Source organism: Sander vitreus, chromosome 9 (assembly GCF_031162955.1).
Source record: "Sander vitreus isolate 19-12246 chromosome 9, sanVit1, whole genome shotgun sequence".
NCBI classification, from domain to species: Eukaryota; Metazoa; Chordata; class Actinopteri; order Perciformes; family Percidae; genus Sander; species Sander vitreus.
The window spans coordinates 13,809,993-13,827,569 of record NC_135863.1 but is presented as its reverse complement, the minus strand read 5'-3'; the positions used below and the strand labels follow the sequence as shown (position 1 = coordinate 13,827,569).

General features: G+C 40.3%; 1 protein-coding gene across 1 annotated transcript in view; it reads left to right on the top strand.

Moving 5' to 3' along the window:
• psmd1 (proteasome 26S subunit, non-ATPase 1) overlaps positions 1–16,465 on the top strand; it is a 41,151-nt gene extending 24,686 nt beyond the window's left edge. Inside the window, exons 18-25 of the mRNA XM_078258815.1 lie at positions 595–711; positions 2,286–2,388; positions 5,603–5,772; positions 7,622–7,714; positions 8,134–8,220; positions 11,132–11,323; positions 13,901–14,066; positions 16,258–16,465. Coding sequence (XP_078114941.1) covers positions 595–711; positions 2,286–2,388; positions 5,603–5,772; positions 7,622–7,714; positions 8,134–8,220; positions 11,132–11,323; positions 13,901–14,047 — 909 coding nt within the window. The 3' untranslated portion in view covers positions 14,048–14,066; positions 16,258–16,465. The remainder of the gene's footprint in view (positions 1–594; positions 712–2,285; positions 2,389–5,602; positions 5,773–7,621; positions 7,715–8,133; positions 8,221–11,131; positions 11,324–13,900; positions 14,067–16,257) is intronic.
• The last annotated feature ends 1,112 nt before the right edge of the window (positions 16,466–17,577 follow it).

Sequence of the window (17,577 nt, the reverse complement as noted above, 5' to 3'; positions counted from 1 at the left end):
CCAAACAAAAGTGTCCGTGTTGGACTGTTTTTACATGGTTTCTAGTGCGAAACCTTGAACAAATATCTAGATTTATTGCTGTTTTATAGTAAATTATAGTAAAAGTAAATTAAATGTCTAATCTGTCTTGAAATCTGAAAACTGCCAGGAAATAAAACTTGCAGATTGGTCTAGTTCCCAGGCAACTGGTCCTAAAATGGGAAAATCATTTGATCGCCTTTTTTTTTTTTTTTCTTTACATCAGAGCAACTTTTTCTACTCCAAATATGATCAGTCATTTATTGATACCAATTCCAGTAGGTTATTATTAACAAGCCCCTTTAGGGTTGTGCAGCACAAAGTTTTGTGTTGGATTTATCATGTCATTTGTTCTATGACAGTAAACTGAATCTTTGAGTTGTGGACAAAACAAGACTTTGAGGTTGTTGTATTGAGCTTTGGGAAACGCTAATCGACATTTTTCTTTGTCTTTTTTTTACCAAACAATTTATCGATTACCGTTTTCAAGAATATAATTAACAATAAAAATAATCGTTAGTTGCAGCCCTGATTTTAAACATGATCATCTTTTCTGCTGTGCCTTTATCTCCACAGGAGGCCATCAATCTGCTTGAGCCCATGACCAATGACCCAGTAAATTATGTGAGACAGGGCGCCCTCATTGCCTCTGCCCTCATCATGATCCAGCAGTCTGAAGTCACCTGTCCCAAGGTAAGATCCAAATGTTCGTGTTTTGCTTTTTTGTCAAGACTTGTTTGATCACTTATCAGTTATCATTAAAGAAATGGGTTTATAGCTAGCAGTCATAACAGCCTGGATCAAAGTGTTGGTTGAGAGTCCGCTTTCATAGGTCAAGCAGACCTTTAAAACAGACATTTTCCAGACCAGCGTTATAGCTGAGTAAAGCGTGAGGAGAAAGAAAATGGGAAAGGAGAACATTTGACCAAAAACAGAAAGCATCAAAACTTAAGATGGAGGGAAAGAAATCTGTGTCATGGAAGACTGGAGAGTGACTAGTCCAGGCATAACTGCACGCACTCACCTTTGGAGCACCTCGTACTTTGTCATAGACAGTTAAGATTTGCCAGGCACATTTTCAAAGACTCTTCATCTGCACAGCAACAGTCCTTAAAGCTCAAGGCAGTATGCAGGATTGTGCAAGAGGCAGGTTTTTTTTCCAAACATCGGAATGTCGGTAGGTATTACATCCATGACTGTTTATTTCAAAGTCCCACTCTTTGTAATTTCCAACTCTGCTTCACAGTTGTAGACTAGAAGTCTTAGGTCTCTAGTTTAGGGTGGTAAATTGGCCAAAATTGGCTGGTAACAACCCAGCACAGTGTTTACTCAGTTTCACCGTTATCGAGATATGCTGTGGGAGTCCCACAGGTACTATGCCATCGTCATGGGCGTGGCAATGCTGATGTGGCTTTGTGAATATTGTGCTGACAGAGTGCAAGTTTTTATGTGGCTGTCAGAGGCTGTAATGCAATTTGTTAAACGTTTACTTAATTTGGAGAGCCTCTAACAAGAAGTCACAGACTTGGCAAAAAAATCTAACCACACACCATTTCTGCAGTATTTTAAAGCGTGAGGGGACCCTCACTAATTATGCACCATTAATTGCATTCAAAAAATAAAGTCACAATGAAAAGCTAACACAGTAGTTTTTGTTAAGATTGAAACATTGCTAATATTAATTATGTATTTCTCTAGAACATGTGCCTTAGAAGCACTTGACTCCAACATGGAGTTGCAAAATTTTTGTTTAAATTGAGAGCCTTGGTACTCGGTCAAACAGACACACAGACTTGCAGCTCTTTATACATCTATGACACAGACAGAGAGCAAAGGAGAGAGACAGAGACGGCGATGTAACCTGGTCGCTACCTTTTTATTAAATCCCGCCCTCACACCCTACGCGCTGGTATTGGCTGGGGGCTACACACATACTGCCCAAAGGGTGATGCCCAAAAACGTCCCCAACACAGCGAATTAAGAAGAAAATAAAAACATTTAAGGCAGAGGGAAGGGTCTATGCAGATACAGACACCGACACCAACACACACTTCTAGTCGATCATAAGTGACAATTGAGAGGGATTACTTTTGTATGAGTCTATTGCAGGATTTTAGGAAAATCCTGCATAGTATACCTGTTTCAATAAGGGAAGCTGTTATTGATCCAAAGTATCATAAAACAAAACTATTTTTTTGGTTGGCCACTGGTGTCGCATCAAATTATGGGTTCTACATTAACATGTTTTCCTCCCCTCACTACTTTAGGTGAACCAGTTCAGGCAGCTTTATGCGAAGGTGATCAATGACAAGCATGATGATGTTATGGCCAAGTTTGGAGCTATCCTGGCCCAGGGAATCCTCGATGCAGGTTAGTCTCAAAACAGATGTCCACAAGACATATTTACATGTTTGAACAGGCTGGTAGTTGGAAATGTAATATGTTAACTGTAAAGACACCAGCTTGATCTCATCAGTAGTCAATGGGTTTATCCATGTTTGTTACTAAGCAGGATATCAAACCGGTATGTGATCCCACCCACCTCTGTGCCCTCAGGAGGATAGAAAAAGACCCAAATTCTAAATTACACTCTGAAACAACTGAGCTGATCTAACTGTAATGTGGGTTTGTGGTTTTGTGTGTGTTGTAATTTAAGTTCCTAGTAACCCTTTTCACTTGTCTCTGGAACACATCATGCTAAGGTGCATTAGCACCTCAGCTCCGCTCTGCTCTCAGCCATATGGCCTGTTAGTCTCCCCTGGTGATTACGGTTTGTCTGATGGTCTTTGTGTTTGTGTGTCTGTGTGGGTGTTTGTGGACACAAGCATGCAGCATGTGTTTGTGTGTGTGTGAGGTCCCAGAGAGCTGCACATCATCACATGGAGAGCTACACAATTGCAAGCACACCCATATTCACATGTATACACAAACCGTCAATGTAGGCAGGAGCAGAAATCCATTTTCTAGCACTAACATAAAACCCTATGTGCTTAGCCAGAAAGAAACCAGCTCTGTTTACACACTGCTGTCTAAATACACAATCAGGTGTTGCAACGTACACAAAGTGAAGCCTATCTCAAGTATTTGCACTGTTAACTTGAAAGGGTAAGTGCAGCGTATGTGTTTTTGAGATGTGACTCATGAACGTTTTTCATCCGTCGTAAAATTGACTCTTGATAAACTCTCTCTCCTGCAGCACAATTTGATGGTTATTTTGTTTTGAGCAGATAAGCCATCTTGATGACAGACAGGACCTTAATCATATATCAAATCAGCCACATTAACCGTAATAAACTCAGCAAACATGCCAAGATGACCCTGCGTTAGACCATCCAGACAAAACCCTGACCACCGGTTTCATTTTTCATACAGCAGACGCACTCTCCACTCTCCCTCCTGGTCTTCATGCCAAACTCCAGCTCTCAGTGCTTAACCTGTGTTTTCAGTACAATTCAGTTTGTATCTTACAGTTTAAACACATTCATCCAGGAAACACAGAACTCCTGTTTGAGTGTCAGACACGCTCAAGCTTGTGCGGTGTGAATGTTTTAGTATACTGGCTCTTCTAGGAGGTTAGGCATTTTTGAGGTGCAGGGGTAATTGTATTTAATTTGACGGGCGGAAGCGCTTAGAGCTCAGTTTCATGATCACTGGTGCTCATTACCCAGGAAATGTCAGTCTCTTTTGCTCGTTCTCTCAGCCCTACATGTTCAGCCCCCATTTATAGGCTTTCTCTCACTAATTGATACAGTTCATTAATTAGCTTTAATTGGTTCTCTGGTAATTGATTTCTCTGTCATGTAACAAAACAGGCCCTATCTTTCTGTTTTACTGGATTCAGTTGTTTCATCTTTTTAAAGCGACAGCAAGCAGGTTGATTGTTGATATTGTCATATAACACCTTTTGAGGAATCACTCCTATCTGCATGCCTCCCTCAACAACTCCTTGGAATGAAAATTGGCCCACCAAACTAAGGGTTGGCAAAAACAGCGGTTAGAGGGGGCACCCGCTAGTCAAGTGCTCTCAACCTCTTCTCAATTTTTTTAAGAGACTCTTAAGCACCAAGTTGTGGTGCAGCGAGCAGCCCTTGTGACTCATTCTGGCCAATGTTCAGTCTGTGGGACTGGAATGGTTTCAACACCGGTTCAGATGTCAAGATGAGGCCACATTTTTTTAATCATCCGAGTGGCCTCAGAAAAGAGTGGGCTCAAAGCATAATAACAGATGATTTAACTGGTATTGTCTGGGCAGATAACATTTTTGGTTGGAAGGGCTACTCCTTAGTAACTTACCCTTTAAGTACAGTTTTCTTTTCATCTCTATAGGAATGACATCCTGGTTGCCTCCTATCGTCTCTTCCTCCCCCTCCCTTTGTCTTCCTTTCTGCAGTCCCTCCCTACCGTTGTCCCAGAAAGGCCAAGGGAGCTCTGTCTCTTTGGTACTGCCCTTGACCCCTGTTCGTCATTTTCTTTTTGGTCAGCTTTGCAGACAAACTGAAATTGACTTACATTTTTATTTGGTAGATCACACACTCTCCCCATGAGTAGCCACAGTGAGGATCAAACCCTTAACCTTAATATAATCTATAACTACTTTTTATGCAGCTGGCAAAGACATCTGTAATTTTGAGACAGCTGACGCGCCTCTTGTGATGTAGATCAATTATTAATCTTCTGTGTAGCTCACATCTAACGATAATAAATATTGGAAAGCTGCAGGAAGCTCTACACAATGCATTTCTGGGTTTTATTGGCTCGCCAGTTTGTCCCTGTAATGTAAATCTTTGCCATGGGATCAACAGATTAAAGCCAAAAGACGACCTTCTCAGGGTGGTGACCATCCTGGTCTGTACCCTCATTTTTCAGTGTACAAAGAGTAGTCGACCTCCAAGTTTGCACCTTCTTTGTATTTGCTCACAGTAATCTGCCAGGTTACATTGGTGCTAATCATGCATTTTCATAGCAGTGGTTTCTGCCACAGCTCTCATGTGACCAAACAAAATTCTCTACCTTTTATGAAATTGTCCTCTTTTTGTTTTAAATTGTTTTAAACCATTATGTATTAGGGATGCGTAAGGCTTGCTTGAGGTTTGCTCAGCGTGCATGCTCCTTTTCAACCCCGTCCTAATTTACATTTTTTTTTTTTTTTTTTTATAAACAAAACCTGCTATTTAAAATGATATCACGAGTAGTTGGTACATAATTCAGCAGCAAGTATGTTATTTAAAAAAAAAATGTGACAAATAGCAGTTACTACAAGTGGTTTGACTTCTACTATACTGTATATTGTCTCTGCACGTTCATGAAGAAAAAAGTAAAAGTGTCCGGAGGAAAATGTGTGCAAATAAAGCAAGGTGACATTGGATGGGAGTTGTAGCTGTGAATAAAATACTAGTTTTATTCATGTTAAAATTACATTTTCAAATTGTGCTATAGTGAGGAAGCATTAGATATATTGTCATATAAGAGATATTTTGTATAACATTTGTTTGTAATAGTGTCATCTGGTAAATGAATGAATATCATGTAGATCTGTGCCATAATACTGAAACCCTCTTTACCTCCTCTGCCCTTTTTTGTCCAGGTGGACGTAATGTGACCATCTCTCTGCAGTCTAGGACGGGTCACACTCACATGCCAACATTGGTCGGCCTGCTGGTCTTCACTCAGTTCTGGTTCTGGTTCCCCCTTTCCCACTTCCTGTCATTGGCCTTCACACCAACTGCTATAATTGGCCTCAACAAGGATCTCAAGGTACTGAAGTGGCTACACTTGCTGTGATTGGTGTGTCAGAAGGAATGTGTGTGTATGATGTGTATGTGTAAGCAACCGTAGAACGTGACCTTTTTTCCAACACTGGTCTAAAACAATTGAAGAAAATAAAGATTCCTTTTGGTTCTTCAAAACATCAAGCGAAATTGATGAATGAATGAAATGCAGAAATAACTGTAAATAGTTGGCATCCTACCAAAGTGGATTTATTATTAAGTAAGGAAGGGGGGGCGGGGGGGGGGTGGAGTGTGGCTGCTGAATTTGTATTTGGCACTGCGTTGGGTTTGAAAATATTTAGCTTCTTGCCTTAGTAACAACTGTCACCAGCAGTCTATCCATAACAAGGCCCTCCTGAATGTGGGCCTGTTCTTGCACACTGATGCCAAGGGATCGCTGTGACATATGGGGGGCTTAAACAGACATTAGATGGGCATTATCTCTTTATTGCTACCCGAATCAACAGCACCTGACACCAGGGACACTTGCACACTTTTGTGGATTGTGCATCCCCAGCTTTACAAAGCACTGGAGAATATACTTAGTGTAAAGCCCCAAATAATACACCAGGGATAGAGTGCAGAGTGTTCGGCACAGCAGGGTTTAACAGACTTTGTGCTGCACCCTGCCAAGGCTCGTCAGCACCTGTTTAACTACGCAGCACGAGTCTTCACAGACTTTGCCTCTCACCATTGGACAAAGAATATCGTCTTCATTTAAAAGTTGATCTTTTTAGCGATAAACCTGTAGGTTATCTTAAAAGAAAATACACACGTCACTGCCTTACCGCTTTGCTTTCTTCCAGTGAAATGGCTGAACTGTGAGGTGATAAGAAATAAGAAGCCCTTGTGCTGCTCTGTTGGACTGTTGGGACAGTTTAGTAATTTTAGTTTCGGGAACACGGTTGTAATTTGAAGGCTTACACTAAACAGAAGGCACCTGGTGCTGCTTTGGCTAGAGATCTTCTTTTATGTTTGTCTAGGTAAAGTTGACGGAGCACTTTTTCATTTCTACATAAGGTTAATAAAGGACAGTAAACACTGGCTCAGATGATACCAAACTGAATGAATATGAAAGGAGTATAAAACAGTTTTACTGTTAACATTGTAAAACATTGGAATCTAAAATCAGTAAATCTGTGTTGAAGTATGACATTTGAAGCTGCCAAATTGTAGAGGTTATGTGACATTTTTTCTCACAGAAAACCGAAAAGAACGCAGTCTATCATTGTTTGCCTTGTGCTTATCCTCAATTCACATTTCACTTTAGTTCACGATCAGTCTGAATCTGTCTTCCTATAATGGAGAGCTGAAGTCCTGCCCCCTTTTCTTGCTAGCCTGTGTCCCACTAGCATCTGTAACTCAGTTTTAACCAAAGAGTCAAGTCTTCACTTCTCCTATAAAACATGTTCCCAGAGTTTTCTGTGTATATCCGGAGATAAATGGCTGTTTAACACTGGACTCTTTTAAACACTTCATCGTTTTAACTAAGAAATCTTGATAGGTTAAAAATGTTAGTGGAATAAATGATAGCTAGAAGAGGAGGCGGTACTTAAGCTCTCTGCTGTTTTCAACATTGAATAAAGCTGTTTTTAGGTTCAGCAAAAAACTTAAGAGACCAGTCTTCCTGGTTGACTTTAAAAGTTCGTTGGTGGAACAACCACGCTGCTAGCATGGCTAAAAATCACCACACGGCAAAGTGTTACATGAGTAGATTTTGTTTGGCTTTCTGAAAGGATGTTAGAGGTATTTTCCCTCTAAAGTGGATCTGACGGGTTGATCATGGTGAGGTTATGTAAAGTTACTAAAAATCATCTCTTGTGCTTCCTGTTCAGATGCCCAAGGTGCAGTATCGTTCTAACTGTAAGCCCTCCACCTTCGCCTACCCACCAGCTCTGGAGGTTCCCAAAGAGAAGGAGAAGGAGAAGGTGAGAAATTAGGCGCCACGACAGATCCGCATGTTTTGCTTTCCTTTTTCTAAAATTATTAGTTGAGGAAAGCTGACCTCGCTTTATACTGATTTGTGAATAATTTTGAACCCTCCCTGTCAGACTCATCATTTCCTTGCCCGTTATATTTATTATTTCAGCATCTCTGGCCTATTTTTCACAGTTGCTTCATTTCACAGTCCTAGATGCTCTTGGAGAATGTAATGAAAGACCAAGCAGCGTTTATTTTGTGGTTGACTAGTTTTGTACATGTTTGTAGAAGGTCTGAGTGTCTATGGTATTGTCTTACATTGTGGAAATGTCTCTCTCTCTCTCTCTCTCTCTCTCTCTCTCTCTCTCTCTCTCTCTCTCTCTCTCTCTCTCTCTCTCTCTCTCTCTCTCTCTCTCTCTCATGGCAGGTATCCACCGCTGTTCTCTCCATCACAGCTAAAGCCAAGAAGAAGGAGAAGGAAAAGAAGGAAAAAGAGGAGGAGAAGATGGAAGTGGTGAGTGGAAATGCAGCCCTAAAAAAAAACCTTGCCTCCCTCATTACTAATAATTTTGTTTGTTTTTTCTTGTTTGTTTTCACTCTTTCCATTTTCAAAGGAGTCTGGACTAACAGTAACATATCTACATTGCAAAGTTATTCATTTATTTTTGTTTATTTTACAAGAATGAATGAGTGGTTTGGAGGAGGGAGTGTTATCTATTGCAGTAGAAATATCTACCCTAAATTTACCCATTTTGTAGGTGGTCTCCTTCTATTTAGACCCTTGCAATTTATTTTAAGTAATATTTTCAAGGATGTATTACATTGTTGGACTACCAGACTGCTTTGAAGGCAGGGAGATGCCATATAATATTCAGGTGTATACTCTGCAGTGCATCATGCCTGGATTATTTTTTACAACGGTATATTCTTTCAAGTCGACCACACGACAATGCAGCCCCAGTTTGTGTCCTGGTAGTGATGCTTTTAGTTTAAGCTTTTTATACCACATGTGCCTTTTCCTGACTGCAAAACATTAGTACACACTTAACTGAATACCTCCTGGTATGCCGATAAAATCACAAACATCCGGATACTTCATGGGGTATCTGAGGCAGATCCATGCACCCAGTATACATTCTCTTCTGCTCTTTGACACCACACACGTACAGCTACGTTTTTATTTCTTTTCTCAAAGTAGGTCTTAATCTTTAAGGCGCTGACACACAGAGCTGATAATCGGCCGTTGGACAGTCTGGCGAGGTCAGTGACTCAAGTCTGTTCGGTGTGTTCCATGCCGTCGTCCGTCCGAGGGGCCGTCAGCCTTCATTTTGGCCGATTTGACATGTATAATCGGCGGGGCGGCACTGCCGGCAGTTGGACTCAAATGACCGAACTGATTTGGTAGAGTGCTAACCCAGAAACGGGGAGCGGAATGAGCGTGACTAGAGTCTCTCAAAAGCTGACGAAAATCTTCTAAACTGACCTTTGTCGATCTGAAATAAAGACAGATTCAGCAACTGCATGGCGTATTTCTCACTTAAAATGTTTTCAGAAACACGTTTCGGTGAACTGTTTTAGTACAATATGAGATCGTATTCTGAACAAGCCACCATGACAGTCTGTCTTTGAATTTCTGGAGAAACCAGACCCACGTGACGCGTTCGTCCAATCAGCTGCCGATTTTCATTTTTGGGCGACAATACAGATAAGCGCTGCCTGCTGTTATGGAGACATATTACGTCTTGTCGCTTTGGTGTGTTCCGAGGCACTTTATGACCAACTCGGGGAGACTGATCAGCCCAACCGCCTTTTCTGCCGAGGGTCGGCCGTCTGGTCTGTGTGTATGGGCCTTAACACTCACCCACACCCAGTTCACACAGACCGACACTGTCAGTCCGAAGCCAATATAACTTTCATTGGGATTTTCTCTGGGCGTTAGCAGCGTGTTTGATCCACTCTGCCACGCTACATCTCAGCTCTGGTGCTGAGAGACGAGCTTGGAAATGTCCAGCCTGCTCACATCTCGGGTTTTTGATTTTATTTGGCTTAACTTATTGAGAAGGCTGTTGAAGGGAAGGTATCCACTCACACTGGGGTCAGACAGTTCAGAATTACACAGTTTTATAGAGCTGACTTCAGTTTGACCATTTTGTTTATGTTTAACTAATCTATTTACCCTCCACTGTGTTTTATTTTTTATTTTGACACTAAATATATCAACACTAAAATATGTTGAGTAGAATGATTGAGATGGAAATGGCAGGGCCAGTAAACAGGGTATTGATAAATACAGTGTACGTTATGTACAATATGATACAATTAGTCGATTCATTAGGACTATTCAACAGCTGTTTTGATAATCAAACTATCATTTAAGTCATATTTTTAATTAAAACGAATTTGAAGACAATTTGAAGAAATCATCATGGAAAGAATTGATGGGTATTTTTCAATATAATCTGACTTATTATACACAATCAATTATTGATAAAACAATCAACATAGTAAGTATTGTTGCAGCCCTAAAATAGTTTTATCATTTTAAATTGGGTAGATACCATTTGAGTGTTTACATTTAATCGTAACAAGGCTGAGGATAAGTACATTGAAATAAAATCAGTGAGTGAGAAACATACTACTGCTGCTGCTGGTGATAAAAAAAGGCCAAAGAGGCCAGTGGAAACTCCAATTTAATCAGTCAAGTATTTGCAACGGCATCTAAAGTTCACAACTGAAGCCTCCCATTACAAGCTGACCCAGAGGAGAGAAGGCAGTCTCACTGTTTCAGAACATCTGCAGGACAGGTCTGAAATCTACCTTTTGAATTGGTCTCAATTCACAGCTTTCACATCCATCTAAACAAACTGAACCAAACTGACAAATACATTAGAGTTGGTTCAAAACGCACCAAACAGGTCGGTGTGTAAGCACACCATGTCTCTGTCTCCTTCTGTCCTTCAATGTCTTGTTTATGGCTCTCCAGTGTCTGCCTGATAGCCCAATAAAACCCTGGCCATCAAGGGTACCAGAGATGGAAAGGACTGAATCACAACAGAAAGAAGGAAAACCAGAATGTATTTCTCAAAACTCCTCCAACTGTCAAATAATGTCAAACGCATACTAAAAAAAATTGATTCTGATTGTGGTGTGATTATGGTGGGTTTAAACTTACTAATTGTGGATAATTATAATTGTTCCTCCAGAAATTTCTGAATTGAATTTATGTAGTTTTTTTTTTTTTTATGCATCAAAGGCCAATTATAAAATGCATCCAAAGAGAGAGTTAAAAATAAATATAAACTGTTAAACCCCAGAAACGGAAGAAGACCCAACTGCAGCTTTAACGTGGACAAGAACAGTACAAGAACATAGAGAAAAGTTATGACCGTAGTCCTGATGCAGAAAATACTGCTTCTCTGTCACAGGAGGTCCAGGAGGCGGAGAAAGAGAAGGAGAAGGAGAAAGAGAAGGAGAAGAAGGATGAAGAAAAGGAGAAAGAGAAGAAGAAAGAGGCAGAGCCAAACTTCCAGCTCCTGGAGAACCCGGCCAGAGCAATGCCGGCTCAGCTCAAAGTCCTCAACATGCCCGAGACCTGCCGCTACCAGCCCTTCAAACCGGTAACGTCTGTCTGTCTGTCTGTCTGTCTGTCTGTGTCTCTCTCGCTCTCGCTCTCTCTCTCGCTCTCCAAATTATTCAAATATACAAATACATTAGAGTTGGTTCAAACCGCACCAAACAGATCGGGTGTGCAAGCACCCTATGTCTATTACTATTATTAATATCTGGCTCCATTTTGTTGGTATATAATGTCAAGGGTTAGTAGGGTTGGGTACCTTTTCGTATCTGAACCAATACTAGTCCCGGTACCTGAAATTTGGTTCCCGGTACCCAACAGTACTTTTTTCAGTACTTTCCCTCTGTAATTACAAAAAAAATATTTCAGTTGTAAAAATAATTCCAAACCTATTTACTTTGAACATTATGTTATTTATTTAGAATATTTTACACTGACAGAAATTAAACAAATAAAAATAAAACCCTCCCTCTTGCCTCCCAAACCCGTCCCTACAACCTATTAAATTGAATAATTATTAATTTCTTACTCACTGTAACTTTTATTCTTGTATTTGTAAATTATATTTTAGCCTGTTTTATTTTCATCATGACCGTTTTTAATTCCTCTTTAATGTTTGATGTAAAGCACTTTGGATTGCCTTGTTGCTGAAAGGTGCTTGATAAAGTTGCCTTGCCTTACAACCTCAGCCTGGCAGTCAGTCACCAGGGCACAAAAACCACTGTTGTGCCTGCTCGTCTCAAAGGAAGTGTAATGCCAACAGCACCGCGACTGCTTTCGGCTCGCCATGACTCACTGTGATTTCAACAAAACTGCAGAGCCGAAGAGAGAGAGTGTGTGTGTGTGTGACCTCTGCTCTCTGTCAATATGCAGGGAGGACAGATAAGCTTGCGCTTGCACCGTTTGATTTTACGTGAACCAATACTCTGTAGTACCGACGTGATTTGGTCGCTACCGGTAAAAGTACAGGGTTCGGTACCCAACCCTAAGGGTTAGGAGGTACAGCGACAAGATATTTTTCAGCTGTCTTAAACCTCAACGGTAAATGTCAGTTAATGTTTTTAGTTTTTCTGCATCGAAGAGCAGAAGCTTCTTATAAGAATCACCATGTAACAATGACACGTGGCGATCATCGAGGAAGTTCGCCACAGAAACTGCAGCCAGAGTAGACAACATTTTTATTCAGCCTGTTGGTTCATTTTGGCCTCTGTCGAACATCCCCAAGTCCAGAAACTCCACTCTCTCTTCAGGCCTATAAACCAGACGACTGCAGTCCTGCTGTAAATGTTGACAGTTTTCCGCAGTAAATGGCAGGATGATGTGAGGTCACCCAATGAGCACTTACCCTAGTCCTGTAAAGAGGAAGTACTGTTTGATTTTGTGTCCAGCAAGCTAAGCTTTGAGTATTACATTGTAAGATGCTTGTATCAAGTGCCTAAAGGGTGTCTTAAGTTTTATAAAGCTGCTCTCCTTTTAAGGGTTTGTTTTTACGTTCAAAGACGGGGTTAGGAAGTGAAGAGGTTTTACAGACTTATCTTGAAATCTGTTCAGTGTCGGGAGGATTTTTGAAACCCTATTATGTGGTTCAACTTACATGAATATTTCCTGTCTTTGATTCTTCATCGAAGCTGAATGCTTCCACAAATAAATTGTAAATCAAATACCAGAACCACTCAGTACAGATATTTGTGATCTTTACTTTTGAATAAATTAACCCTCCCAAATCCTGTTTTTCCCTCAGAATTTCTTCTTTGTCCACACCTTTGATTTATGGTTGTACCATTATCTCACAACTGAAATATTGTAGATGTGCATCAACATTTCTTGTGACAGGAGTTTAGCTTGACATATTTTGTATCTTTTGGAAGACTGAGCGCCTTGGCTGGAATTTAAAATAAATTCCTGGGTGTGTGAACCAAGTTAGATTACCACATGGGGCCCTGACCTTCAGAGGGCCTGAATGCTCCAGCTTCACCATGTGGTGTTTTTGGCAATTTGACTGATTGCTAATTTGTTTGGTAATACTGCATGTACCACTAAAAGCACAATATAATCAGAAATTATAGGCACCCAAAATTTACAGACTAGTGCGGTCACCCAATGAGTGAGTTATGAGTTATTTTGTTTATTTCATATACTAACCGAAGCACACACAATGCACAGAAAGTGGGAGAAATGGCAGGTTTAATTAATTCTAATTCTCAATTAGAATTAATTCTCAACTCTAGAATTCTCAACTCTAACTAATTTTTGCCCTGAGCCTCCTAGTGTATTCATCTGGCCCTGGGAACAACAACAAAAAAGAAGAAAAGAAAAGATTGGTGGTTCCAGCAGGATTAGATTATTTAAAGATGAAATTCTTATGGTTATGACAAATATCAGCTGCTTTCTGCTTGGTCATTGGAGTTAAACCAGACTGTAGCACTCTTAACTGCTGAGTTCAGTTTCCTTCCAGCTGTTACATAAGCATCAAGGTTCCTTATCAACAGTGAAGAGTGAGATGTAAACAAACACAGTGTTCTTTGAGCAGGGACACTTTAAACCTCAATATTGATTGTATAGTGTGGCACTCAATCCATTTGCTAAATACTGTGGATTGATTTTTCCTGTCTGTCACCAGCTCCACACGGGTGGGATCATCATCATGAAGGACACCAGTGAGGAGGAGGAGGAGCTGGTAGAGCCCGTCTCAGCTCACGGCCCCAAAATAGAGGAGGAAGAGCAGGAGCCAGAGCCACCCGAGCCGTTCGAGTACATTGACGAGTAGAAATGCTCTCACAGCAAAGGTATGCATTCCTGAACCTTGTTATTCATTCATAACTGAAGCAAAGTGTCTGCTGATATTCAACACACTGGTCTTGTTTGCCCGTCAGCTGTTATGGCGCTGACCAATCAGTAGTCTGCAGGTTTTCACGTCACCTTTTGGTATCTCCTCAGCTCGCTTGGAACCTCGACGGAGGTGATACTAAAAGAAGTACCTGTTAGCTAGTACCAGGTACTTTTTTTCATAATGGAAAACCAAAAAAGGAGTAGAGGCGAGTCGAGCAGGTACCATGTAATGGAAAAACGCCATTAGACTTTCTGTCCCACCTGCTACTCCACAGTGTCTCTGCAGCTTCTTTTTAAAAGTCCCAAAATGTTTTGAACTTTCTAAGTATTAAATCACTGGATCGTGGCTGCCTGCATTGTGAAAGTAAAGATACGATTACATACAATACTGTGTCGCTGACCTCCAGACACCTCTCTGGCTTTAACACACATAGCTGTCAGGCCGTTTTTAAATTGGAAGTAATATTATGCGATAACACACAATGCAGGTCTGTGCTGTTGTTTCCAAGTTTAACCTGTCACTGACTGAGGAATGTAAACACCACTGCCATCTCTAAACACCAGCTCAGAGGGCAAACCTTCTCATTGTACTTGCCAATGAAGCTGGATGCTTAATATAATGATTCCTGGCTGCTTGTTGTGTTTGTGTTGGATCGGCTGCAGCCTGCCTCTCATGTAGGAGCTCGCTGCTGCGTGTGATGAGACCGATGAGGTGTCAATGACCAAATTAGGGCCTCTGTGCATACTATGTCATCTCTTAATGAGGTCCAAGTGCTGTGTGACAGAGTAAACACTGCAGGATTGTGTGTTTGCCAGAGACAGCATGGCAGCCAAGCGGTTAGAGTGACCCAGTCGTTATAAAAGGTTTGATTCCCAGAGAAGAAATGTGTTCAGTCACGGTGCATTTGATCAGATCTGTTTTACTGACTGCATGTTTTCTGGTATGTGTGCCCCTAAATAGTCATGATCCACCCATGCAGGTGTTTTCACTCAATGTACCTGATAAGAGCTCTTGTCAGGACTTGTTTTGGTGTGTAGTGATTCTCCTGTAGATACATGAAAGGCCCAATACTATGCTGATGTGTAGTTCACTTCAACATCTCAAACACAACTTGAATGCATGTGGATTGTGACAGCATGTTCCAGGTCCCTGGCATTGTGAGTGTTCTCGGTGCAACCTGAGCTTTTCCTGTTATAACCAGTTAAGTTGTCAACCAGTGACAGTTGCAACATCATCTTGAGTTTTAATGCCTCAAATCTGTCTGGACTGTGTAGCATGTACATAAGGTACATTGTACACACACCCCTTTTTGTTTTGTGACGAGATCTAATGAGCTCTGGCTCAGCATATTACAGTATTATATTTAATTATTGTTTTGTAACTTGAAGAAAACAATACAGATCAATTTAAAAATGTCCACAGCTGAATTACTGATTCATTATTATTGATGAGTGTGTGTGTGTGTGTGTGTGTGTGTGTGTGTGTCTGTGTGTGTGTGTGTGTGTGTGTGTGTGTGTGTGTGTGTGTGTGTGTGTGTGTGTGTGTGTGTGTCTGTGTCTGTGTGTAATCTAAAAAAAACACTCCACATCCATCAAAATAAAGATCCCTTACATTTTCATTAGATGAATAAGTAGACCATATACCGGTACTATTATTGCTGTCCACCACTTTCTAACTTCGGCATTCAAATGCTTTCACTGTGTTTTGTAAACTACACTCAGCACATGTAAACTGTGATGTTACGCTTTCATGTCATTTCGTATTTAACTGTCTGGTTTGTAAAAAGCATCAAGTTGTAATTTTAAAAGGGGACATTATTTTTCTCCAAGCTCCAATATCTCAGACTTTATGATGCAATAGTGTCTGAAAACCAAACAAACATGAATTCCTCATGAACCAAAGTCCGTTGTTCAGTTAAACCAAATTAAATGTAACAGTGCTTTGTTGTCAGTGCACACTATTCTTAACCCTCACACCCCAGTCTTGAGTTGTCTAATGCTGTGAACTTTTGTTAGTTGTAAACATGGGAATCTTTTCCATCTCTATCATCCTCCTTTATGACATGAATGTGGCATATTAGTTTTTGATGTTTGGATTATTAAAGTTAAGTTAATCATATCTAATCGGCGTGTTTTTACTCTCCTCAGGCATCAGAAGAAGTGAGATCTCAGCATGTTGGTCCAGCGTGTCCCCTTGTGCATCCATTTATTCATCCACCTCCCTGCTTCATTTCCTCTTTTTACACGTTTCTTTCCTGTGCTGCCTTTTCATTTGCCAGACAGGGAATGTTTTACATCTTCAAATTGTATAATTTTCTGTCCGTACAATAAAAAATGATATATATTGGAGGCTGGAGATTGTGTGTGTTTTGTCTGTGTTTGAGTGGATATTTTACCAGGTGTGCATTGAGGTAATTTTTCTAATCCCATATATTTAGACTGGTTTACATTCAGCACTCAGCTTCATACCGCCCAGCACTCAGTCTCTGTAGTATGTCATTAATAAGTCATAGCATAGTATGCCATATAAACTCATAAAAAAGCCATAGTATAGTAGGCCAAAAAAGCCCATAGTATGTCATAAACATTTCATTAAAGTCATAATACGTCACAAAAATCTCTTAACAAAAAGTCATAGTATAGTATGTCATAGAAATTTATAAAAAAAAAAAAAAGTCATAGTATAGTATGTTAAAGTCCAAAAAAGTCGTATGTCCAAAAACGTTCATAAAAAGTAATGGTATTGTACGGTGACATTTTTTTATAAGAGTCATATATAGTATGTTGGGGAAAAAAAGTCATAGTATGTCGTTAAAAATTAGGGCTGTCAAAATAACGCGTTAATTTCGATTAAATTAATCTGAGAAAAAATAACGCAGATTAATCCATTCCATATTGACGTTTGCATACAGACGAAAATCTGGTGCTACTGATATGTCTGCGCTTCTCTCTGATGCTCTGAAACAGACGTTACAGGAAACACAAACCCTGCTGCATGTGACGCTAGTTAACACTATACTCAACAGCAGCTAACGTTAGCCTACCGCTAGCTAGTAGCTGGATAAACACGGTTAAAATGCTGACAGCTAACGCTAAACGGTGTAAAGTTTGACTGTGTTTTACTGTAGAGGATTCAACACCGGGATGTAACAATCTGCAGCTGCCGTCGGAGAAACAACACAGCCGGTGCGTTCAATGAAACTGGTAAACTACATCGTCGTGGTGCATTTGAAGTTATTGTAAATGTCCTTTTCCTATCTGGTTGTTGTTTTTGTCGTTCAACAGCAATTTACTAGTGAAATATGTTATTGTTATACGTTATTATTAAATCATTTAATTTTGACCATATGGCCTTAGCAATAAACAAGCCGTTCTTTAATGTCACCGACTGTTGTTTAGTACCCTTTTTTTCTTTTCTTTTTTTACTTTATTAAAAAGTATCGGTTCAGGCACCGTTAATTATGTATG